The following is a 26,156-nucleotide window of genomic DNA, read 5'->3' as shown; positions in this document are numbered from 1 at the left end:
TGAAAGATAGAGCCTGGCCTAGTAGTCACTCCAATCTGAAACTCAATCCTTAATGGTGGCATTCGGATTTATTTATTTTTACATGATGGTTCTTTCTATGAAACAAATACACTGCCAAGTGTTGACTAAACCTAAATATCAAGTCTTACTCATTTTATTGATTACTTATTATTGCTTCAAAGTGCACCAATTTTCTTTTTTCTTAATTTTAGGTTGCAACAGCTAACTTAGCGTGGGCCTCAGTTGCCATTCATCAAGTACAGGTAAGCAAATGTCCACAGGAACCTGTGCAAAAAAACTGTTGCAATTATTATCATGATGTTCGTGGCATTGCTTTTTTTTCTGCACTACTGTTTTTAAATGGAAAAATCCACTGTGTACTGGAACGGCGTTGCAACCGGGCCCTGTCCAATCAGCTGAGCTGTACATTCAACAAACAAGGTCTCCGAGGACGTCATTATGCCCCAGCCCTGTTTTTATGTGAAACCATAGTGTAACACCTAGGAGAAACAGTGTCCCACTGCAGGACTGGCCACAGTGGGACTCTGTGAGCTGCATAGGACTGCAGCGCACGGCACTCCTGGGCTGGCTGTTTGCTGCAAAACACTGTCGCGAGACAGACGTGTTCGTGTGTTTGGAGTACAAGCAGGATGCTGCAATTGTGCTATGGGAAATGCACGAGTCCACCTATGACCTGACCTTCTTCGTCTTCTTCTTCTTGTAGGTGTGCCGAGGCCTCGCCAAACAGACTGAGCTCAATGACTTCCTACTAGATGTGTCAAAGTAAGAGTCACTCTTGAGAGCACTGTAATTTCACCTCTGCATTAGCATAATATCAAGCTAAGAAAAAAAATTAATTCCCTTTCATGTCTTGAATGTTTTGTCAAGCATGTCAATCTGTCCTGTCTTCTCCTCACAGAACATACTTTGATAATATTGTGGCAATAGATTCTCTACTTGAACACATTATGGTAAGTCTACTTTCCTTTCATTAATGACCCTTTCAAAATTGTCTATTTGTTCTAATGGATAGCTTTGTGTTCTTTACAGATATATGCAAAAAACCTGGTGAATGCCGACAGATGTGCACTCTTCCAGGTAGATCAAAACAACAAAGAACTGTATTCTGACCTGTTCGATATCGGTGAGGAGAAAGAAGGCAGGCCGGTCTTTAGGAAAACCAAAGAAATTAGGTGTGTGACGTCACCGTTCTGCCAGCTGCTATACATTCATCCATCTTTGACTCTTTTTTTATTCTCAATCTGATAAACATCTGCCGTGTTAATCGAGTGATCCCCTCTCATATGTTCCTGCAGGTTTTCTATAGAGAAAGGAATAGCTGGTCAAGTGGCTCAGACAGGGGAAGTCTTAAATATCCCAGATGCCTATGCAGACCCGCGGTTTAACCGGTAAGCGGCCGAACCGTCTTTTCATTGAACAGCAACCAATGCATTCAACTGACTTTGTGATGGTTGGATCTTATTTGCCAGAGAGGTGGACCTGAAAACAGGTTACACCACGCGGAACATCCTGTGCATGCCCATCGTGAGCAGGGGGACTGTTATCGGAGTAGTGCAGATGGTGAATAAGTTAAGCGGTAGTGCCTTCACTAAAACAGATGAGAACAACTTCAAGATGTTTGCTGTCTTCTGTGCCCTGGCCTTACACTGTGCAAATGTGAGTTGGTGCACACCTACGCTCATTTACAGCCACTTATCAATGAAAAAATATTTCACAGCATAGATTCATAATGGCGAGATATGACTCCCATACCGGAGTGTTGATCAGTTTTAGAATTTAAATGACTGTTGATGTGAGTTAATGTGGTCTTTGATCGAGACTATATGGACAAAAGCATTGCTACACCAGCAGGATGATAAAATGGAGCCAGTTGGAGCAATTTTAGAGTGTGTGGAACTTTTTGCTTGTTATTTGTATCAAACTCTATCAAACTCATCCAACTGTCTTTTCTGGACCATGCTGGAATTAGGTATTTAAAATGCGTTACTAAGATGTTTGGAGGTGTGTTTCAATACTTTTGTCCATATGTTGTAAATTGGATTTGTCAGAAATGGATTGACGGTACTGAATTTTCATAATTGGTTCTACTTTGATAGTTGCTATTGCTTGTGTTGTGTTTTTTTTTTCTTTCATGAAGGCTTTTCTGTGATTTTCCCGTGTGTGTTTTGTGCATAGATGTACCATCGAATTCGCCACTCTGAATGCATTTACAGAGTGACAATGGAAAAACTGTCTTACCACAGCATCTGCACCTCAGAAGAATGGAAAACCCTCACTCAGCTCAACCTTCCCACTCCCATTTATAAAGAGATCGAAATGTGAGTCTTCGAATGCTTTATGGCCTTCACCTCATGAGGCCTGCAGAAATGTATTAGTGGTTCCGTGTACGGTGCTGAATGGATTCCAGTCCTCATTTCATCTGTGTTGTTTTACATACAAAACATAGTGTGAAAAATTCAAATGACATCCAGACAATTTTACAGACCAACCTGGCAAATTTTACTCCTCTTCCAGGTTTCACTTTGACATAAGTCCCTTTGAGGAGATCTGGCCTGCAGTTTTCATCTATATGGTTCACAGCTCCTGTGGAAAGACCAGGTAAAGTACTACAGAGCTGTTAAGGTGCCAGCATCTGATTTAAGGGTCATTTTATATTTGTTTGTCTCTTTTCTGGCTCGGTCTAGCTTTGAGCTGGAGAAGCTGTGTCGATTCACTATGTCTGTACGCAAAAACTACCGGCGTGTGCCCTACCACAACTGGAAGCACGCCGTGACCGTGGCCCACTGCATGTATGCCATCCTACAGAAGACCCCTGAAACCTTCACAGAGCTTGAGGTCCGCTGCCCATTTAAAAAAAAATCACATTTTAAAATAACATGAAATGAGTCTGTAGTGTGTGGCTAATAACTCTTATCCTTTCATTTACAGAAGAAGGGACTCTTGATAGCCTGCCTTTGTCATGATCTGGACCATCGAGGGTACAGCAACACTTATCTGCAGAAATTTGACCACCCACTGGCTGCTCTCTACTCCACCTCCACCATGGAGCAGCATCACTTCTCTCAGACTGTCTCCATTTTGCAGGTAAAGCTCTACTATGCAACATCAACTTTACGTCGACAGACAAATTATGCATAATCCCAGTGGCACAGCTAAAGTTTTGCAGTTCTAGGATCAGACCAGACGGTGGTGCTGCCAGGCATACAGTTGCAATGATTTTTACTTGGCAATTTGTTTTTTAATAGGGATATAACAATTTACCCAAGCCGCAATTCGATTCGATTTTTGGTTCCCATTTCGATTCCATTTTTTGAATTATTTTTTTTTTGTGAGGGGTTAGGGTTTGGGACCCAGTCATGAATCTCACCGCACGTCACTGCTAGTACAGCATATACCTTCCATGTCCTACAAGCCAGCGTGCCATAGTGTAGTGGTTAGTTCTCTAGACTCTGGTCCCAGTGATGTGAGTTCAAATCTCAGTAGTAACTCAAATTTTTTAGCCTGGAAAAATTTGCAACATAGTTGCTTGGTGCTCCCCCATAAAACCATTTTGGCATTGATCTATTCTTATTACTACTATTCGCTTGTTAACTGCTCGATAAGACCATATATATTGCATGCCATGTACGACAGTTTTCCATAGTGTAGTGGTTAGGGCTCTGGATTCTGGACCCAGCGACGCAAGTTCTAATCTCAGAGGGACCTCAAAGTTTTTATCCTGAAAACATTTATAACACACTATTCGTTTGTTAGCTGCTCAATAAAACCATATATCTTGCTTGCATTACAAGCCATGGTTCCATAGTGTAGTGGTCAGTGCTCTACCCTTGGAACCCAGCAATCCAAGTTCTTATCTCAGTGGAACTTTAAACATTTTATACTGGAAAAATTTGCACCATAGTTGTTCATGTGCTACCCCATAAAACCATATACCTCCCTTAGGGTTGGGAATAGGGTTAGGATTAGTGTTAGGGGTTAGGGTTAGGCGGTTAGGGTTAGGGCTGAGGGGTGAGTGGTTTATGGTTTAGGGTTTAGGGTTTAGGGTTAGGGTTTAGGGTGAGGGTTGGGGTTAGGGGTTAGGGTTAGGGTTAGGGGTTAGGGTTGGATTTGGGCCCGGCATGGCTCACCGCACGTCACTGCTAGTACAGCATATACCTTCCATGGCTTATAAACCAGGGTGCCATAGTGTAGCGGTTAGTGTTCTGAACTCTGATTCCAGTGGTGTGAGTTCAAATATCAGTTGGAGCTTGAACCTTTTAGCCTGGAAAAATTTGCAACATAGTTGCTTGGTGCTCCCCCATAAAACCATTTTGGCATTGATCTATTCTTATCTATACTATTCGCTTTTTAGCTCCTCGATAAGACCATATATCTTGGATTTCATACAAGCCAGCGTTCCATAGTGTAGTGGTTAGTGCTTTGGACTCAGATCCCGGTGATGTAAGTTCGAATCTCAATAGAAACTTAAACTTTTTAGCCTGGAAAAATTTGCAACATAGTTGCTTGGTGCTCCCTCATGAAGTTTGGCATTGGTGTTCTATTCGCTTAGTAGTTGATCGATAAAACCATATATCCTGGTTTTCATAGTGTAGTGGATAGTAAACTGGACTCTGAAGCCAGCAGACTGAGTTCAAACCTCAGAGGTACCTCTAACATTTTATCCTGAAAAAAATTTCATCACTATTCGCTTGTTAGCTGCTCAATAAAACCATATATCCTGCATGTTATACAAGACAGGGTTACATAGTCTAGTGGTTAGTCCTCTGGACTCTGAACCCAGCAACCTGAGTTCAAATCTCAGCAGGACTTAAGACATTTTATCCTGGAAAATTTTGCAACATAGTTGCTCGTATGCCACCCCATAAAAACCTTATACCTCCCTAAGGGTTAGGGTTGGCGTTGGGAATATAGGAAGTCCCAATTTTTCCAGGATAAAATGTTTGAAATCCCTCTGAGATTTGAACTAAGGTCGCTGGGTTCAGAGGACTAACCACTACACCAGGGGTGTCGACCTCCAGTCCTCGGGGGCCGCGTTCCAATATGTTTTCCAAGTTAACCTCGTTAAACACACCTGAGTGAAAAGATCAGTTCATTTTCACGTTCTGCAGGAGCCTAACTTTTGACACAGGTGCACTTAACGAGGGAACCTTGGAAAACATGTTGGAATGCGGCCCCTGAGGACTGGAGTTTGACACCCCTGCACTACACTATGTAACCCTGGCTTGTATGGCATGCAGGATATATGGTTTTATTGAGCAGCTAACAAGCAAATAGTATGTTGCAATTTTTTTCAAGATAAAAGTACTTGAGTTCACTCTGAGATTTGAACTCAGTTCATTGGCTTCAGAGTACAGAGCACTAGCCAGTCCCTACTGAGATTTGAACTCACTTTACCGAGATCAGAGTCCAGCGCACTAACCACTACACTATGGCACCCTGGTTTCTAAGGCATTGAACCTATATTCTGTACTAGCAGTGACGTGTGGTGAGCCGGCGGGCCCAAACCCAACCCTAACCCCTAACCCTAAATCCTAACCCCTAACCCTGACCCAAACCCTGACCGCCTAACTCTAACCCTAAACCCTAACCCTAAACCCTAACCCTATCCCAAACCTAACCCTAACCTCTAATCCTAACCCTAACCGCCTAACCCTAACCTTAAACCCTAACCCTAAAACCTAACCCTAAACCCTAACCCTAAATCCTAACCCCTAACCCTGACCCAAACCCTGACCGCCTAACTCTAACTCTAACCCTAAACCCTAACCCTAAACCCTATCCCAAACCTAACCCTAACCCTAACCTCTAATCCTAACCCTAACCGCCTAACCCTAACCGCCTAACCCTAACCCTAAAACCTAACCCTAAACCCTAACCCTAACCCTAAATCCTAACCCCTAACCCTGACCCAAACCCTGACCGCCTAACTCTAACCCTAAACCCTAACCCTAAACCCTATCCCAAACCTAACCCTAACCCTAACCTCTAATCCTAACCCTAACCGCCTAACCCTAACCTTAAACCCTAACCCTAAAACCTAACCCTAAACCCTAACCCTAAATCCTAACCCCTAACCCTGACCCAAACCCTGACCGCCTAACTCTAACCCTAAACCCTAACCCTAAACCCTATCCCAAACCTAACCCTAACCCTAACCCTAACCCTAACCCTAACCTTAAACCCTAAACCCTAACCCTAAACCCTAAACCCTAAACCCTTGCCTTAAACCTATGCCCAACCCCAACCCTAACCCGTAGGGAGGTAATTGGTTTTATGGGGTAGCACACGAGCAACTATGTTGCAAATTTAGCCAGAATAAAATGCTTGAAGCCCCCTGAGATTTGAACTCAGGTTGCTGGGTTCAGAGTCCAGAGGACTAACCATTACACTATGGAAACCTGGTTGTATGGCATGCAGGATATATGGCTTTATTGATCAGCTAACAAGCGAATAGTATGTTGCAATTTTTTTCAGGATAAAATGTTAGTGGTCCCTCTGAGATTTGAACTCGGTTCACTGGCTTCAGAATCTAGAGCACTATCCACTACACTATGGAAACCTGGCTTGTGAAGCATGCAAGATATATGGTTTTATCGAGCAGCCAACAAGCAAATATGAATGACATAATGTTTTCATGGGGGAGCACCAAGCAACTATGTTGCGAATGTTTCCAGGCTAAAAAGCTGAAGTTTCCACTGAGATTTGAACTCACATCACTGGGATCAGAGTCCATAGCACTAACCACTACACTATGGAATCCTGGCTTGTGTGGTATGCAGGATATGTGGTTTCATCGATCAGCTAACAAGTGAATAGTATAGATAATAGATGTCAAAATGGTTTTATGGGGGAGCACCAAGCAACTATGTTGCAAATTTTTCCAGGCTAGAAAATTCAAGTTACTAATGAGATTTGAACTCACATTACTGGGATGAGAGTTCAGCGCACTAACCACTACACTATGGCACCCTGGTTTCCAAGGCATTGAACCTATATTCTGTACTAGCAGTGACGTGCGGTGAGCCGGCGGGCCCAAACCCAACCCTAACCCCTAACCCTAACTCCTAACCCCTAACCCTGACCCAAACCCTGACCGCCTAACTCTAACCCTAAACCCTAACCCTAAACCCTAACCCTATCCCAAACCTAACCCTAACCTCTAATCCTAACCCTAACCGCCTAACCCTAACCTTAAACCCTAACCCTAAAACCTAACCCTAAACCCTAACCCTAAATCCTAACCCCTAACCCTGACCCAAACCCTGACCGCCTAACTCTAACCCTAAACCCTAACCCTAAACCCTATCCCAAACCTAACCCTAACCCTAACCTCTAATCCTAACCCTAACCGCCTAACCCTAACCGCCTAACCCTAACCGCCTAACCCTAACCCTAAAACCTAACCCTAAACCCTAACCCTAACCCTAACCCTAAATCCTAACCCTGACCCAAACCCTGACCGCCTAACTCTAACCCTAACCCTAAACCCTATCCCAAACCTAACCCTAACCCTAACCTCTAATCCTAACCCTAACCGCCTAACCCTAACCTTAAACCCTAACCCTAAAACCTAACCCTAAACCCTAACCCTAAATCCTAACCCCTAACCCCTAACCCTGACCCAAACCCTGACCGCCTAACTCTAACCCTAAACCCTAAACCCTATCCCAAACCTAACCCTAACCCTAACCGCCTAACCCTAACCTTAAACCCTAACCCTAAACCCTAACCCTTGCCTTAAACCTATGCCCAACCCCAACCCTAACCCGTAGGGAGGTAATTGGTTTTATGGGGTAGCACACGAGCAACTATGTTGCAAATTTAGCCAGAATAAAATGCTTGAAGCCCCCTGAGATTTGAACTCAGGTTGCTGGGTTCAGAGTCCAGAGGACTAACCATTACACTATGGAAACCTGGTTGTATGGCATGCAGGATATATGGCTTTATTGATCAGCTAACAAGCGAATAGTATGTTGCAATTTTTTTCAGGATAAAATGTTAGTGGTCCCTCTGAGATTTGAACTCGGTTCACTGGCTTCAGAATCTAGAGCACTATCCACTACACTATGGAAACCTGGCTTGTGAAGCATGCAAGATATATGGTTTTATCGAGCAGCCAACAAGCAAATATAATGAATGACATAATGTTTTCATGGGGGAGCACCAAGCAACTATGTTGCGAATGTTTCCAGGCTAAAAGGCTGAAGTTTTCACTGAGATTTGAACTCACATCACTGGGATCAGAGTCCATAGCACTAACCACTACACTATGGAATCCTGGCTTGTGTGGTATGCAGGATATGTGGTTTCATCGATCAGCTAACAAGTGAATAGTATAGATAATAGATGTCAAAATGGTTTTATGGGGGAGCACCAAGCAACTATGTTGCAAATTTTTCCAGGCTAGAAAATTCAAGTTACTAATGAGATTTGAACTCACATTACTGGGATGAGAGTTCAGCGCACTAACCACTACACTATGGCACCCTGGTTTCTAAGGCATTGAACCTATATTCTGTACTAGCAGTGACGTGCGGTGAGCCGGCGGGCCCCAACCCTAACCCCTAACCCTAAATCCTAACCCCTAACCCTGACCCAAACCCTGACCGCCTAACTCTAACCCTAAACCCTAACCCTAAACCCTAACCCTATCCCAAACCTAACCCTAACCTCTAATCCTAACCCTAACCGCCTAACCCTAACCTTAAACCCTAACCCTAAAACCTAACCCTAAACCCTAACCCTAAATCCTAACCCCTAACCCTGACCCAAACCCTGACCGCCTAACTCTAACCCTAAACCCTAACCCTAAACCCTATCCCAAACCTAACCCTAACCTCTAATCCTAACCCTAACCGCCTAACCCTAACCGCCTAACCCTAAAACCTAACCCTAAACCCTAACCCTAACCCTAACCCTAAATCCTAACCCCTAACCCTGACCCAAACCCTGACCGCCTAACTCTAACCCTAAACCCTAACCCTAAACCCTATCCCAAACCTAACCCTAACCCTAACCTCTAATCCTAACCCTAACCGCCTAACCCTAACCTTAAACCCTAACCCTAAAACCTAACCCTAAACCCTAACCCTAAATCCTAACCCCTAACCCTGACCCAAACCCTGACCGCCTAACTCTAACCCTAAACCCTAACCCTAAACCCTATCCCAAACCTAACCCTAACCCTAACCGCCTAACCCTAACCTTAAACCCTAAACCCTAACCCTAAACCCTAAACCCTAACCCTTGCCTTAAACCTATGCCCAACCCCAACCCTAACCCGTAGGGAGGTAATTGGTTTTATGGGGTAGCACACGAGCAACTATGTTGCAAATTTAGCCAGAATAAAATGCTTGAAGCCCCCTGAGATTTGAACTCAGGTTGCTGGGTTCAGAGTCCAGAGGACTAACCATTACACTATGGAAACCTGGTTGTATGGCATGCAGGATATATGGCTTTATTGATCAGCTAACAAGCGAATAGTATGTTGCAATTTTTTTCAGGATAAAATGTTAGTGGTCCCTCTGAGATTTGAACTCGGTTCACTGGCTTCAGAATCTAGAGCACTATCCACTACACTATGGAAACCTGGCTTGTGAAGCATGCAAGATATATGGTTTTATCGAGCAGCCAACAAGCAAATATAATGAATGACATAATGTTTTCATGGGGGAGCACCAAGCAACTATGTTGCGAATGTTTCCAGGCTAAAAAGCTGAAGTTTCCACTGAGATTTGAACTCACATCACTGGGATCAGAGTCCATAGCACTAACCACTACACTATGGAATCCTGGCTTGTGTGGTATGCAGGATATGTGGTTTCATCGATCAGCTAACAAGTGAATAGTATAGATAATAGATGTCAAAATGGTTTTATGGGGGAGCACCAAGCAACTATGTTGCAAATTTTTCCAGGCTAGAAAATTCAAGTTACTAATGAGATTTGAACTCACATTACTGGGATGAGAGTTCAGAGCACTAACCACAACACTATGGCACCTAAGGTATGCAAGGTATATTCTGTACTAGCAGTGACGTGCGGTGAGATTCATGACGGGCCCAACCCTAACCCTAAACCCCAACCCCTAACCCTGACCCTAACCCTGAATGCCTAACTCTAACCCTAAACCCTAACCCCTAACCGCCTAACCCCCTAACCCTAAACCCTAACCTTAAACCTAACCCTAAACCCAACCCTTGCCTTAACCCTATTCCCAAAAATTGTTGCTCATCTGCTACCCCATAAAACCATATACCTCCCTAAGGGTTGGGGTTGGGAATAGGGTTAAGGCTAGGGTTAGGGCAAGGGTTGAGTTAAGGTTAAATAAATAAATAGATAAATGAATAAGTTGTAATTTATATTTGTTTTTATGCCAGTCGTATCATTTTATTTCATCGTATTTATATATGTATTATAAATGTATTGTGCATTTATATAAGTGTATAATTTATGTAAAGGTCGGTCCGCGAAAATATTTCTGACACGTAACCGGTCCGTGGTGCAAAAAGGTTGGGGACCACTGCTCTTAAAGACTATCGTTGAGGATATAGTGCTTGGACAAATGGTCAACAGATCTGTGATGGTTAAAACTCTTGTCAATCTCTTGTAGTCTAGCTGAACTGAACGCCTCATAAGTGGAGCCTTTGCTTTTTTATTGATTTCTTTGTTTCTCATAGCTGGAAGGGCACAATATTTTCTCCAACCTGAATTCCAGCGAGTACGAACAGGTGCTTGAGATCATCCGAAAGGCCATCATCGCCACGGACCTGGCCCTTTACTTCAATAACCACCAGCAACTGTCAGAGCTTCTCACCTCAGGTGGTCTCAACTTTAACAACCATTCACACAGGTGAGACCATGGTCAGGGAAATCCTTGAAATCCTTGAGGCTTTCAAGTTGTCCTGTTTTGGTTCCTACATTTCAAGAGTCCTCACTCATCTTTTTAATTCAATGCCTTGTATCTTGATTATATTACAGCAGTTTACTTGTTGCCTTCAAATTGTTGTCTGTATTGGCATCCAGGCAGAAGGATGGAAAAATTGGGGTTTACAGTCACAACATCTTGGTTTGAATTTATTTTGGAACATCTTTGACAGAGAATTTACATATATAATACAGATAGGTTGTACACACAGACACACTAGTGAACAGTATATCAGCACTCAAGGCGATAACGTAGCTTTGCTCGCCTCCAGGGACCGTGTGATTGGTCTGATGATGACAGCATGTGACCTGTGTTCTGTAACTAAGCAATGGCCGATCACACGACTCACAGCCAATGACATCTATGCTGAATTCTGGGCCGAGGTACAACACCATACAAGTTTAGATTGATGTGTTTCAAGACTCTCAATCTATGTGAACTTTTATTATATACACGTATGCCATCCTTTGCTTTCCCACAGGGAGATGAGATGAAGAAGATTGGGACGCAACCCATTTCAATGATGGATCGAGACAAGAAGGATGAAGTCCCTCAAGGCCAAGTAAGACCGCTCACTTACTCTTATCGCCAGCGCCTTAAAAACAAGGTTATAATTTGAATTTCAATTTCAATTACGTACATTCAATTGCTATACAGTCTAAACTCGATTAACACACTGACAAAACACACACACACTGTTGTTTAATTTGAATAAGGCATATAGACAGGCATCATATTTTTTTCACAGCCACTTCAATGTTCTTACATTTTGTGAAATAGTTTTTTAATATTCTGCATTTTTAGGTGGGATTCTACAATGCTGTAGCAATTCCATGTTATACGACTCTCGCAGATCTTTTCCCTCCATCCAGTCCACTTCTAAAAGCCTGCAAGTAAGGATCTTATCATACTTTTTGTCTCACAGCCTCTAAAGGGATTTATTGTTTTGTTTGAGATGTTTGAATGTGACACTAAAGCAGGTGATGTGTGTGTGTGTGTGTGTGTGTGTGTGTGTGTGTGTGTGTGTGTGTGTGTGTGTGTGTGTGTGTGTGTGTGTGTGTGTGTGTGTGTGTGTGTGTGTGTGTGTGTGTATCACAGGGAGAACTTGAGCCAATGGGAGAAGATCGTGCACGGTGAGGTGGAGGATGTCGTTCCTAGCCGGCCTTCCAATTCAGGACCTGTCAAAGTGGACAACTGACTACCAAAGGGTTGACTGCTTATCATAACAAGTTCAAACTGAACCTTGCCACAGTTATGAAGCTTTTTTTAGGGGGGGTGGGGGGGAGCAGGAGCTGGATCAGCAAAATGGCGCCCTGACTTAACAAAAAACACAAGTTACCTCAATGGGTGACGGTCGACGGAGGTGTCAATGCTGATGGTTTTACCGATCCCAGAGACTGACTGACAGCTAACGGGGAGGAACTAAAATTCATCATCCTCCGTTTGGGAATTTATTTGTTAGAATGGATTTGTGCCATTTTGGTTGTTTATGTGTTACGTTTTTATTATTATTACTATCTTATTATTGTTATTCTAATTATTATTTGAGTTGATTCTTTGTGGTCTTGTATTTGAGAGGCCTTACACTGAACCTTTCACAAGAAGGTAATGTGAAACCTTGTTGTGCGGGTTCATATCCTTTTCAAATGGTACTGTTTGCCTTCTGTGGTAAATGAGTCAATACTACTTCAGCAAGGTATTCAGAGACAGAAGGAATGTGTAGTACATTGAACATGCATGGTGTAACAATGCCACCTTATAGATGGGGGGACGTCAGAATGTTTTTTTTTCTTTCTTACTTTTGAGCAAATATCCTTTGCAGTACTTGAATAAAGACACACAACTTGTTTAAACACAGAGGTGGCAGAAATCTCGCACGATATATTTTACAACAAAAACAAAGGATGGCCACGAGAAGAAGGGGATTATTGTATGTTAACACTGTCACAAGAGAGTCACAATGTGTGGCCCTGAAGTTGACCCCCATCACAGCACTGCCCCCAGGCCATCACTAGCACTTGGAACCTTCTGCAGTCACATATGTTTAAGACAGCTTGTAAACACTTTCCTGGAATTTCCACACATAGAAGATAAGACGTGATTGATGGAAATGCGACTCGAGCACTATTCCGTGTCATCAGTGTCAAATCTGATAAGATGCATGTAACTCTGGGATTGTCCTGCAAGATTGTTGCTTGAATTTTTGCAGGTGTGTTTAACACGTCACCATCCGCTCAGTCTGCTGCAAATGATTTTCCAAGAACTTCCTGAATACTTTTTCTAAGTCTGTTCTGACAGGTTGTTCCAGTGGACGTAGTCCCGCTAATAATTTGATTATAAATGCTGAAGTGGCCCCAACAGTGTGAATGTTCATTTACCGTGGATATATAAAAAGTCTGCACACCCCTCTTCAAATGCCAGCTTTAAAGAGAAGTCCTTACAAAACGTCCATTATTAATGTGATCGACCAAACGTATAACTCAAATTGGGCAAAAAAAATGTCTTTTTGTGTGGGTAATTAAAATCAAACACCTGAGAGAAAGTGGTTGCACAAGTGCGCACACCCCGGCATTTGAACAGGGATGTGTAAACTTTTGCATCCAATGTATGTTTTGTTGATCCCCCTGAATGTGGCATGTGCATTGATGCGTTCTGTCTTACTGTTCAAATTGCTTCCAGTAAGTTCCAACCAAGAGCAACAATTAGCATGCACTTAAACTTGACATATAATTTACATATAAAGTACAGTAATAGGTGTACTGTGTACAATCTAGAATCTATATTTGCTCTAATGGTGCTAAACTGAATGGCAGTCATGCACTTTCAGTGTGTGTGTGTGTGTGTGTGTGTGTGTCTGCAAGAGCGTATGAGTGTCTATTAACGTTCACCCCACATGGTTGAGAACACGGTGACGTCCACAACACTGCACTGTTCCTTCTACTTTTCAGCACCAGTTATATCATTATCTGCACTATGTTTAGCATATCTTTATTCTCTGTGATAATGATTATTGATTATTAATATTATTGATATTATACCTATTATTTTCTTAATTAGAATTAAATTTAAATTAACTTATATTTTTTATACAAAGAAAAATAATGTTGGCCTTTTTTTGTTTGAGACGAAACGAAATGGTCCATACATGTTACTGTTACCCAGAATAATTGAGGAATGTTTCAAATGTAAACGTAAAAGCACTAGCCAAAATGACTTTTAATAAATACCTGTAAAATATTTTGTGTGTGTGTTGTAGTTATTATTTCTCTCCTTCAGAAATTTCAATATCGTTGAAGGTTGACATTTATTTCATATTGTCGCTCATTCTTACTTGTGATTTGCAACTTTGATGGCTGTAGCATGGGTGTTAAATGAACATTTTTATTTCTAATTCAATAGCACAAGGTCATCATGTGTTGTCAGGCGCAAAATATAGCAGTCCAACAGTACAATTATTGTTGTAAGACCTTGAGTACACGAACAAGAACTCAACCTGTTTCCCTGACAACCGAGTGATGATGAAGTTCAAAAGTTCATTCAGTAGAGTGTAGAAGAAGTTCATTCCGTCATATATAAATTATATAAGAATATATATTTCATAACATGTTTCTTCTCTATGTGCCTTTTCATTTCGATTTTGTGGTCTTATTTCTAATATGTAATGATTTTAATTTAATAAATAAATGATTTATTTATTATTAATTTATTTCTTCTTGGCCACATTCACACCTTTGCAATCCTCATTAGATGTTGCGCAAGTGTGTCATCGTCAGGATCTGAAGACGGTGTCAGAGCAGACAGAGATCGCCTGGCAGTGTTCACTGACGTCTTTGATGATGTGTGTGAAGGCTAATCTGTATTTGGATGCATCCTGGGGGAAATTAAGCTTGTTCCATTTCCACTGTAGCCACCGGCAGATATTTTTGAGCATGTGCCGTCTCACATGTGTTAGGCAGGATAGTGAGTCCCTGGCGTGTTGGGTGGGCAAAAGTAGCAGCAGTCGTGGTGTGTCAAGCCAGTGGATCAGCAGTGAACTATGACTCCAATGATGCTTATTCATGAATGACTACACACAAATGGAAAGTTGTAGTTTGTTATTATATTAATTATATATTATATTACATTACACAACATTATATTATATGAATTATATTTATTATTGGGATTTGCACATAATGAAACTATAATTAAAAAAGAATAAAAAGTCATACATATTTATTTATTCATATTATTTCACCTCTTGGAAGTAGATTTGAGGTACTGAATGTTCCTTTTCTGTATTTCGTTATCATTCGAATGACCAATTATTATTCAAGAGCTCAAGAATAGAACAAAGTATCTAGAAAAATAGCAGGTTTTTGTCTTTCAAACTTCATCCAGACTTATTTGCCTCAAAAGAAAACAGGATGAATATTGTGTGTGATCATTAAACCTTACTACAATAATTTTGAATGTTAACAAGTTGTGATGTTTTTTTACTGAATGACTGGCAAAAATCAAATGGCTCTACTACTTTACAATGAGATGTTATTTTGACTCGAGAAATGCTTGCCAATTCAAGCTCTTTGCTTTAGGATACGCCTTAATATAGCATGAGAATGAAACAAACCCACACACACATTCAATAACAGAATGTTCTATCCATAAGAGGCCCGGAGGAGCAAATCTTAAAGCGTAGTTCTTGAGACACTCCACTGTTGTATGTAAAACCAACTTCAAGTCAGTCAGCACATTATGTTTTGGGGCTATTGCACATGCTAACTTCAAATCATATGCTCTGAGCGCTTCTGTGAACAAATCATTACTTTGTCATTGCAACAGGCACAAAGAGGGTCCAGTGGACCGTTTTGGAATAAGTCCTCGAGAGTTTAGTTGGAAATCATTTGAAAAAAAAATGCTTTAATTGATTTCAAGGAAGCTGAACATTTTCCAGTGAACAACAATGTATGGGGCTTTTACAGAATGAACAGGAATAGCATAAAAGTTAATTAATAATTTTCAGGGCATACCAGATGGTTGCTTGGATATAGCCAATATTTGCCCCATGTGCAATAATCCGTCTTCTCTCAATGTAACAAATTTTTCACCATTGACATTTCCTTGGTTTTTATGTTGGGTGTACATCAGACAAGTATAAATGCAGTTTGCACAGGCAAAACCCAAAATCTTAAACTGAGTGCAGGCATTCAGCTCTTTTTATTATTTGGATACATCTGGGCAACAAAACACACATGTAAATCATGTGTTCCAATTCTTTTTGCTCACAGGAAAATGGGTGGGCAAAAAGGTGCAATGTCTTATATCCTCATACAATAAAAAAACAAAAAAAAGAGCTGGTAATTAAAATATCAAACCAGAACGTTTGTCAATTATTGCTTCTAAACACAGCATATTGTCTGCTTTCTTCCCGACTGGGATAATGACTCCAATGGCCTCAATCTGAAATCAGCTAACAAGACAAAGGAGTTTGACCTTTTAGACTCCTTGTCAACGCTTACTTTTCAGTTTTGAAGATAACAAGAGCTACTGGCCTGTAGCTGAACACTGCAGTCAATTTTTTTATTTTATTTTTTACTGAAAAAGGCTTACGATACATGTTTTTTTTTTTAACACAAAAAGCCTTAGGTCATTTTTTAACTAAAAAAAAAAAAAAGCCTTACTATACACTTTTAGATTGTAGGGCGATAGCATCACCCTGATACTTGTGTGAATGGAATAGGTGAAAACAATGAGAAAATGTCAATATGCCAGAGCTCACAGCAACCTTTTATTTTTTGATTGGGGGAAGAAAAGAACTACGAACTTTTCATTTTTAGAACGATGGCCTTCTTTCATAAAATTTCAATTATGAATTGAACTAAATCTTGAACTAGTACATGTAGAAAATGAACTTTCCCAACACTGATCTTGGTCAACCAATATACTGGAGCAGCCATCCAGTACCAGCCGGACCACACACGCCACGATTGTTTCTTTACTAGTGTCCTGCGATTAGATGGTAACTGGTCCACGTATTCTGCCTCCTCTAAAGTCAGCATTACATAATTGACAGTGGAGTATTTTTTTCATTTGAACACTAGAGGACAGCGTTGACTTGAATATGAATAGTTAAGGTCAGTATTCATTAAACTCGAATGTAACATGTAATTCCGAATAAAAATAAATATTTTAACACCAAATTAGAGTTCGATATCTTGCTTAAGCTTGCTTCGGCACCTTTTTTACCATTATTTTCATCCCTTACGATGGCATTTGTTTAGGGATGATATGACGTCATGATACAGTATGTAAATCACTAAAGGGCAAGTCATGGAAAACCCATTAGCATTACAGATAAATTTGTAACGGCATCAGCTCACTGATATGCTCAATAACCAGAAAATGGGGAAGAAGAAAAAGAATAGGCAAGCATTATAGATTGATGGGACTTGACTTTTGCCCCCTTACAGGAGTGAGTGCCCCGCTGTCTGTTGGAGCCTAATCACAGGTCAAAGTCTACTTCCAGTAAGACCTGTTGTCGGCGCTCACTCGCAAAGTTCCTCTCACCCTGTTAGCAACACAGCTGAAATTTTTACCACCATGCTGCTCCGGAGTTTTACTCTTCTGCTGCTCTTTTGTGTGAGTGCTCATGAGTGTGCCACTCTGGGCCACTACCAATCCACAGCACCTGAGGAGGAGGTTCCTGTGGTGGAGCCCCAAAACACTACTATAGAAGACCAGCACAAAGAACTCTCTGAGGTATTGCCAAACAAAACTCCTGAAGCTGTCGAAGAACCAGGAGAAAGCAGCCAAGATGTGGAAGCCCAGGATCTACCCAAGGATGAAGAAGAGATGGGGGAGGACAATGAGATTAAGTCAGTCCAGATAAACACTTCCACATCAACTGAGCAAAACAACAGTAGCTGGAGCCTCATGTCAATTAGAAACAGTTTCCAAATGATGCATGGCTACTTTGACTCCCTTGTGGAGCTGGTGGGGGGCCACGATGGCGTTTGTCAGTACCGCTGCAGATATGGTGAGTATGTTATCTTATACACATTCCTCATATTTGGTCAATAGAAATAATGTCTTGTTATGATAACACTCATGAAATGCATTCCGTATATGGATTTCCTGATACAGAACAATCCAACAAAATTCGGGATGTTGGAAGGATTTCGCAGGTTACATAATAGAGAGCCAACTGCGTTACATCTTATCTGTTAATGGAACATTTAACATCACACGGAGGGCCGATGACATTACTCTGATCCTGACAACGTCTAATGAAACAAAGAGACAGCTCTCATGACTACCGTTTATTTTTATTAGGATAATATGTCTTTATCAAAGGTTAAAACATTTTGTGAATGTTATTTTCTACCTTAGGAGAACATCCTCAGCCTCGTCCTGGCTACAAGCACCAAGAGCCCAATGGCTGCAGCTCTTCCATGGTGGGATTCCAGGTGGCTGTTGCCCTCAGTGGCTTGTACATGGCACCAACCAGCCAACACGCAAGGTTTAATTCGCTTTTGTAACAAGCGTTTCTCCTGTGCCAGATTGATCTTGGCATCCCAGCCATGACTGAGTGCTGTAACCAACTTGATGTGTGCTACGACAACTGCGGCATCAACAAGTACGACTGTGACACCAAGTTCCGTTCTTGTCTTCAGAACATTTGCTCAGACCTTAAGAGGAGTCTTGGCTTTGTGTCCAAAGTTCAAGGTGAGACACAAGGTGACATCTATTATGTGTATCAAATATAGATAATAATGCCGTTTTGACAGCCAATCTATAGTTACAATCTATTTAAATCTATCAATCTTTATGCCATGAAAAGAATACCTCTCTGATAGCGTGAATCAAAAGTGTCCATTATTATCTTTGATTATGATCTTGTGTAGGAGTTTATGACATTTTTTGTTTGTACTTAATGCTCTAAATACTCTGCTTGTGGCTTTCCCTTCTCTTAGCCTGTGAGTCAATGGCAGATGCTATGTACAACACAGTGTGGGCACTTGGATGCCGGCCCTACATGAACAGCCAGAGGGCAGCATGTGTGTGTGATGGAGAGGAGAGGGATGAACTGTGACACTGAACACCATGGACCACTTTTACATGGAGAGCAGGGAGAAGGACCGTTTTGCACATATCGTGGTATTTCAGAGCACGCCCAAATTGCCCCTAAAAAGGACCTGAATGTTGAAATTCACTGACATTGATTACTTGGGCGTTACAACAAATAATGCATGATGAGACATGATGATGCATTCATGTGCAGGCCAATTCTTAGGCCTATATAACTCCATTAACATTTATTTCTTATGACTCCAAAGGAAGTGTTTTATAGAAATAAAATACCAATACACTGAGCAGGCTAATTGCTCTCAGGAAATAAGTTATTTGCTATTTATGAACGTAAGAGGAACTGCTCATTGTTCACGCTCACCAGCATTAGGTATGATGCAATATAATTTAAATTGATGTCAAATTTCATTTTACAATAAGAATGCTAGAAATTATAATTATCCTGTAATATAATCTGCACCTACAAGAATGAACATTGTGAACTCGTCTTCATGTTGCAGTCATTACAGATGAGGCACAGTGATGACTTCATATACAGTAAATGTCACTTACTATAATGTCTGCAAATTGTGGTGTCAGCAAAGAGGCGCAGATGTTTAACCCACTTTCCTCCAAGCAGGCTTTGGTTCTGCTCAAAATGTAACATAGAAACCTTAAACAAGACTTTGTATTTCAATTAGGGACAGCAATACCTGTGACATGTATTTAAATGTTTGACCTCATAGTCACCAATGAATTGAGCAACCTAACACACCACAGTCAGCAGCTGTATTTTCTACAACGCCAAGCTTAGTTCCACCCTTGGTGCTGCACCACTGCAGTTGGTGAGTGAAAGTGCTACAATTTGTTATCTCTTTATTATGAATAGAAAGTAGAAATAAAAACAAGTTAAATTGAGAGTTAAAGAAGAGTAGAGTTAAAGAGTTACATTGAAGAATGTACTCGCCTGATATTGACCTGCAGTCATCAAACACATTTCGACCAATGCCAATCCGTGCACCTTTATTGACAATCAGCTGCTTAAAATTTTGTTATCCAAGTCAACACTTGGTCCAATAAAACAACCGTTTCATCAGTGTCGAGTCTTTGTCTTCAACGCAATGTGAATGGAGGACGTGTTTTCATTGGCACATTGAAGAACGCAAATACAAACTTTAAATTCATACATGCCTGGTTGGTCAGTTAAATGTCTGCGATTGAAACATTTGTGGCATTCGGATCCGTCCGGCTGCTCGTTTCGGGTAGGATGAAGATGGGGCCCCCACTCAATGTGTGCTGACGCTCAGATGGGGCACTACGACGCACACGTCGTCGACAAGGCTGGGTGCAGCGAGAGTCTCTCAGGCTGCATACCAACACCTGACAGTGGAGGAAGACCTGCTGCAAATACACAGGATGAACCTGCTGTAATCATCTTTATCATCATCGCAATATACCGTACCTGTATAGTAACAATTATTTGTATTGCACATTCATTGATCTCAATGCAAGAGTGCAAGTGTGAACACATTTCCAAATTAGATAAATCAATGGAATTAGATCCCATTATCAAATGATCAGAAACAATGAGTAATTCACATAAGGATGACTAATAATCACTGAAGTATGCAACATACTGTCACGCAAACATAAGCCCACGCAGTATCTCTCAAGCCAGCTGGCTCCCAGCAGGTTGCTTTACTCACCCGGTTCTCCTTGCCAATGAACTTGAAGACAGGGACCTGGTAGTGCCTGGAGAGTTGGTCCTTGGATGAGTACTGAATAACTGTTTCATCCGAGATACACCTGCTCACAAGACGCAGAGGTTAAGCCATATATTCATCCATCCATTCTCTCCACTGCTTATGCTCGCTAGACTGGTGGCTGTGCTGAAGCCCATTATGACTGATTTAAGTGCCACTGAATTAGCATTTTATCTGCATTCCCCACTTTTAATTTAATTAAGTATTGATTGTTTTTATTTTATGGAATAGGTTTATTTGCCTTCTTGTAATTTTATGCAGTTGTAAAGCATTTTAAATTGCTTTATGTACAAACTGCGCTTACAAATAAAATTGCCTTGCCTTAAAATGTTGGGGGTTTGAAGAAAAAAAAAAAATCAATTGTGTTTTTCTCAGCAGATCATCAGCAGCCAAGGTCAGTGGTGTTTGACATTTGATGCAATGCATGAGGTTTACTGTCCTATAAACTGTCAATCATTCGATTCCCATGGCGGCAGACGTTTCCTTTCTGACAAGTCGTGATGCTGCAAAATCAATCGGATTTCTTTCTCAAATCAGAGGAGCATGATCGTCGTAATGAAGTGTGATATTTTTTCGTAATCACAAATGAACTTGCATCTGGTGAAATTGAATTGAAGGGGATTTGTTTCCCTCTTGGTTTATTTCAAAATCTCTTCTCTCGCTATAAAGGTGCGACATTTCAAAGAGTGGGAGAGGGTGTTCATTTCTTTATTTTTTTAACTCCATGCTTTTCTCACATTCTGGAGACAAAGGATAGAGGTAGCATGTTTATTTATGACAGCACTGTTGTTAACAAACAGGCGCTTGAGGGTTTGCATTTTCTTTCTTTCAAATTATATAGGCAACAATTGTTTGCAGAGCCATCTCGATTCTTCAGTGTGATTGCATCTTTATTTGCAGTTTGTCCCAGGTGTTTATTTGAAGTAATTTGTTTGACTTAAACCACGTCTTAATACCACCACTATCAATTAAACAACAATTAAAGGGGCCGTCAATTCTATACCAAAATGCAATTGTGTAACAGAATGCAAATGTGCCTTGTTCATTATCTGGAGCAGTTTTAGAACTAGATTTATCTAACAAAATAGCAGATTAAAAACTGATCCTGGACTTTGTTCTGCTACTGTGCCCTTATCTAATTTGTGCAGCAGCTAATTTCAAAATGTATTCGACTCGGAGACAACTCACCCGTCTTTAATGAGGTAATACTTGAGGGCCTGGTCAGCTTTGGGCCCCGGTGTCGCAAAGCAGCTCTCTACCAAGGCAGAGAGACCCTCCACTCTCTCTTTGGGCTCCACCCCGAAGAAGAGCAAGTCATGGAAATCCAGATGAGGCGGCGTACGGTAAGGTTCTGAAAAGTCAGCGTTCTTAAAGAGCTCCAGCGAGAAGGGGAAGATTCCCTCGCTGTGGCCAGCCAGCTCCAAGGCTGATCCCCGCTGACTCGCCTGGTATCCGTCTGACACTTGATACTCTCTGGGGAACTCGCAGGTGATTGGCACTACTAGCTTAGTGGTGCGTACTATCAGGTCCCCGCTGCTACCTGGACTGGTCCTGGGAACGCCTGTCACCAGATTGGTTGCCACTATCTTGTCATCTGTCACCTAGGAAGGAGGTGTCCATATTACCATGAGTTCCCTGAAGCACAGAGATGAAATTACCAAGTGTGACTGACTTCTACAGCCGTGCCACACATCTTGAGGCTGAAGTTGAGGTTGATGTGTGTGCCGTTGGAGATACCACGACATGACGAATTGGAAAGAAAGAGGTCCAGTCCTCCAACGATGTCCTTTGGTACTGACACTGTAATGGAACTGGGGTTGCACTCCACTGGCACTGCAATGTAGTATATATTCACATTAGAAGGGAATTATTATTATTATTATCATTATTATTATTATCACAAATGCCTACCCTGACATGTGCGTGCGTCATGGCTCAGCTGCAGCCCTCTAGGACAGTGACACCGGTAGGAATCTTTGAGCGATGAGCAGCCATGGCTGCAGCCTCCATTGTTTACATGGCAGCCTGCCATCTCTACAAGATCCACGCATGAAAGCAGAAAGGAACATTACATTGAGCATTTGAAAAGGGACAATGTGGAGAATTCAGTGCAGTACCTCGACAGTTGAGCCCAAGCTCATCCAGTACACGGCTTGAATGGCACTCACATCGTCTGGATCCTTTGGTGTTGACGCAGACTTCTGCACAGCCACCGTTGGCCGTCTCGCACTCATTCACATCTGAACATAACACACACGTACACCTGGGTCACACAGCACATGGCTTTTAATTGACTTGAGTGCTGGAGGCTCTTGATGAGTCATCTACAAGGATGAGGATGACAAATCCTTTCAAGGCGGACTTTAGAATACTGAAGGGACAAGTAATAATCAAGATGGATGAAAAATGGGATGTATTAGGGTAGGATGAGGTCACTGTCATCTATCTTTCAGTCAATTATCAGCACAAATATTTGGTACATTTATTCTATGCAAACTAATGAGATACAAAGATAATAAGGCTCATAAAAGTGTACCTAATGTAGGGGGATTAATATGTCAGAGGTGTTAGTTCTGTTATTTTGTCATTGTTTCATGTTTTCCTGGTTATCGTCATCTGTAGCAAATCTTGTCTCCTTCACTCTTCCTTCCTATCAGTAAAACTCACCAAGGCACGTTTGTCCGTCTGGTCCCAAAACAGTTCCAGGAGCACAGCGACATTCCGACTTGGGACATTTTGGACCGGTGCATGAAACGTCATCACATATGTCATAAAAATCTGTGGGACACAAATAATCACAATTTATGCGGGAAAAGATCAGTGAGAGAATGGATTGAAGGTTTGACTCACGACCACAGTAGACATGGAAGCAAACTGAAGGTCTGGGCAGGCGGTACACAAAGTAACCTCCAGTGCAGGCTTTCACGTCCACACTGGCATTCCATTGGCAGCAATTATCTCCAAAGCTGGCACACGCTGGCAGAGTGACAATGCCTTCCTGTAGCTGAGGGTGGCTGCCATTGAGCCAGATGGGCGCGTTGGTGCCGCAATGGTTCTCAGAGATGCAGAAGGTGGGCATGGCGTCCCCTGCCATTCCCGTGAAGCGATACCACTCCCCGGACATTTGGCTATCACAGACAGGACTCCCGGAAGACTGGTTGATGTGATACTCCGTGTTCCTCCATGGTTCAGTCAGACTGGTGTAGGCAGAACACGGATCCAGTGCTGAGGGCAAACATAATGGATAATAAAATAATAATAGTGAAATGATAACTTGGATTTATGCGGAATCTTTTCTCCAAGCCAAGGACACCTTTATAATATTATGTCCGGGTGATTAGGATGATGACTTAAGAAGAGAATAATGGGTTCGGATTGTCGTTTGAAAAGTGTTATAAAACCACTCTGGTGGTTTGTCAAAGAGCTCCCCAATGGGGCAGATAATCACAAAAGCCACATTGTATCCTCACATGCAAAACTAACCCAGGCCCAGTTTGGAGTCCAAGCCCTAAATTTGGTTTATGTTTGTGTTCAGCAGTGATAAACTGCGACTTGCTACTTGTAAACAGGCGAGGCAATCTTATTTTAGCTATTTGTGTTAACTAACCATGTAACTGCGTATATTGTAATGTCTGTTACGGTTGTCAGGAAGCAGATTGACAATGCAAAGTACACATAAAAAATTAACAGAAGCATAGCTTCAATAAACCTAATTAACCTTTTAGAATGGTACAAACACAGGCCAGGCCCAGTTGAAAATTTGTGGGGTAATCTGAAGGGGACTGTTCAAGAGATGTCCTTGAAATTGAAAAGCCGCTTGCAAGGAAACCAAGTCAGCTCTATTCTGGGATGTGGCGTGCAGGCCGATGTAAAAAAAAAAAGGGGTGGGGGGGTTGATGTGGACGTGAATGCAATCCCTTCGAATGTCACACACACGCACAAACTTTGACATTGCAATACTTCTGCAGTCAACTCTGATTTAAGTTAAAATTTGATAGACTGGTCTGCACACAGATCAGCTATCTGCAAAGGGAAGAAACACAAAAGATTGCATTCCACTGACCACTGTAAAATGTTTATGGTCCCTCCAGAGGATTTATCAGCTCCGAGAAAAGGGCAGCAGAAGAAGCTTATTGAAAATAACAATTTGGGCTTAAAAGAAACACGAGTGAATGGTCCGATAGGCTGTTGAGATACAATTAAGACTGGGCTGTTTTAGTGCTATACATGCATAATAAGTAAGTATGAATATGTCGCTGCCTATAAGAAGACAGACACGGGAAAAGGGCTTAGAGAAGGACGCCCACGTTATTTTTGGGGAGACGTATTTGACATAAGCATGTGAAAATGTTTTTTTTGACTCTCATCAGAGAAGTTCTTTTCAGTCATCAATCCAGCCTCGTTTAGCAGGCACGCCAGTTCAGAGGGTCGCTAGGATGAAAGAAAATATACTACGATGACCTCTGCTCTTAACCAAAAATGATCAATACATCCAATACAGAATCATTTCATTAAAACAAAATAGAATGAAAAACACCAAATGGTTTCTCTTTAAATATCCATTGTAGTTGATTTAAGGTGTGCTCAATTCCTTATTTATAGTGTGCCAAATCACAACAGAAGTTATCTCAAGGCGAAATTGCCTGCTTCCTAACAGGACAGAACGATGGACGCTATGGGGGGGCCACCATCTGCCTCAAACAGTTGGGTTGAGTTAGAGACACAGGAGAAGAGGGATACTAAGGATGTTATTGTACACACAAAAGTAATAGCAGCAAAATCACAGAATCAGATTAATACCCATAAACACTTCTAATGATATTAACAATGAAAAATCAGCTCTGGAAACTTAACAAGATGAGATAAATGTCCTTAGCGGATGCTTAGACATGGAATGTGGAAGGAACAAAACATATTTGAAGACAATCAACAAAATGAGCAATTGATGCAATTCTCTTATGTAATTAAAATGCAAAACGGGCGGTGGGGGGGGGGGGGGCGTGATGACATTTTTATTTCCATTTAGCTAAACTGATACATAAAGGTTTATGGTAACATTCACAGCAAATTACACTAAAGCCTGCTGAATTTGCCACAGTGGACAAAAGCATTGTGATCAGTTTAGAAATAAATAAAAGCTAGACAACCTCTACCTAGCTTACTCTAAATATTAATTTAAACATGCAGACACATATTTTTTTATATACTCACTGACAGCTGTGACCTGAAAAGCTTCTATGAGTAGAACACTAACCCAAAAAATCATTTTGTTGGAAAAATGATATTGCACCAACAAGTCAGGATGGAGTTGCACTTATTGTCCATCCGCTAGCGTGGTCTGCTTTTAATAGGCGCCTCTTATCTGGATGTGTGTGACTGTCATGGCTCACCTTGACCTCC

At 41.5% G+C, this 26,156-nt stretch overlaps 3 protein-coding genes across 11 annotated transcripts in view; 2 read left to right on the top strand and 1 right to left on the bottom strand.

Annotated features, from left to right (window-relative positions):
• The window catches only part of pde10a (phosphodiesterase 10A), a 46,308-nt gene extending 32,124 nt beyond the window's left edge, over positions 1–14,184 (top strand). For 5 of the 7 annotated variants that reach the window (XM_037271666.1, XM_037271672.1, XM_037271668.1 and 2 more), the window contains 15 exons: positions 213–263; positions 725–783; positions 920–971; positions 1,051–1,193; positions 1,317–1,409; positions 1,491–1,677; positions 2,197–2,339; positions 2,536–2,619; positions 2,706–2,856; positions 2,950–3,105; positions 10,700–10,872; positions 11,219–11,330; positions 11,429–11,509; positions 11,752–11,840; positions 12,046–12,269. In XM_037271666.1, coding sequence (XP_037127561.1) covers positions 213–263; positions 725–783; positions 920–971; positions 1,051–1,193; positions 1,317–1,409; positions 1,491–1,677; positions 2,197–2,339; positions 2,536–2,619; positions 2,706–2,856; positions 2,950–3,105; positions 10,700–10,872; positions 11,219–11,330; positions 11,429–11,509; positions 11,752–11,840; positions 12,046–12,145 — 1,674 coding nt within the window. In that variant the 3' untranslated portion in view covers positions 12,146–12,269. Of the gene's footprint in view, positions 1–212; positions 264–724; positions 784–919; positions 972–1,050; positions 1,194–1,316; positions 1,410–1,490; positions 1,678–2,196; positions 2,340–2,535; positions 2,620–2,705; positions 2,857–2,949; positions 3,106–10,699; positions 10,873–11,218; positions 11,331–11,428; positions 11,510–11,751; positions 11,841–12,045 lie in introns of all 7 variants that reach the window. The other 2 variants (XM_037271667.1, XM_037271669.1) reach the window with 2 other exon arrangements.
• Positions 14,185–17,234: 3,050 nt separating this feature from the next.
• Positions 17,235–20,090, top strand: pla2g12b (phospholipase A2, group XIIB). Of its 2 annotated transcripts, none has more exons than XM_037271814.1 (4): positions 17,235–17,962; positions 18,316–18,380; positions 18,486–18,651; positions 18,900–20,090. In XM_037271814.1, the coding sequence occupies exons 1-4, from the start codon at positions 17,527–17,529 to the stop codon at positions 19,016–19,018; spliced, it is 786 nt and encodes a 261-aa protein (XP_037127709.1). In that variant the 5' UTR covers positions 17,235–17,526; the 3' UTR covers positions 19,019–20,090. The 2 variants fall into 2 exon arrangements, with proteins under 2 accessions (XP_037127709.1, XP_037127708.1); XM_037271813.1 differs by having other exon boundaries at positions 17,246–17,962; positions 18,316–18,392.
• Positions 20,044–26,076, bottom strand: oit3 (oncoprotein induced transcript 3). 2 transcript variants are annotated; one of them, XM_037271711.1, is made up of 9 exons: positions 25,968–26,076; positions 23,607–23,981; positions 23,424–23,534; positions 22,874–22,996; positions 22,668–22,790; positions 22,429–22,589; positions 21,945–22,357; positions 20,700–20,799; positions 20,044–20,394 (listed from the first exon to the last, which is right to left on the bottom strand). In XM_037271711.1, the coding sequence occupies exons 1-9, from the start codon at positions 26,020–26,022 to the stop codon at positions 20,197–20,199; spliced, it is 1,659 nt and encodes a 552-aa protein (XP_037127606.1). In that variant the 5' UTR covers positions 26,023–26,076; the 3' UTR covers positions 20,044–20,196. The 2 variants fall into 2 exon arrangements, with proteins under 2 accessions (XP_037127606.1, XP_037127607.1); XM_037271712.1 differs by having other exon boundaries at positions 20,044–20,391.
• Positions 26,077–26,156: the final 80 nt, after the last annotated feature.

The sequence above is a fragment of the Syngnathus acus genome, chromosome 15 (genome assembly GCF_901709675.1).
Source record: "Syngnathus acus chromosome 15, fSynAcu1.2, whole genome shotgun sequence".
NCBI lineage: Eukaryota > Metazoa > Chordata > Actinopteri > Syngnathiformes > Syngnathidae > Syngnathus > Syngnathus acus.
This window is presented reverse-complemented; position numbering and strand designations above follow the sequence as displayed.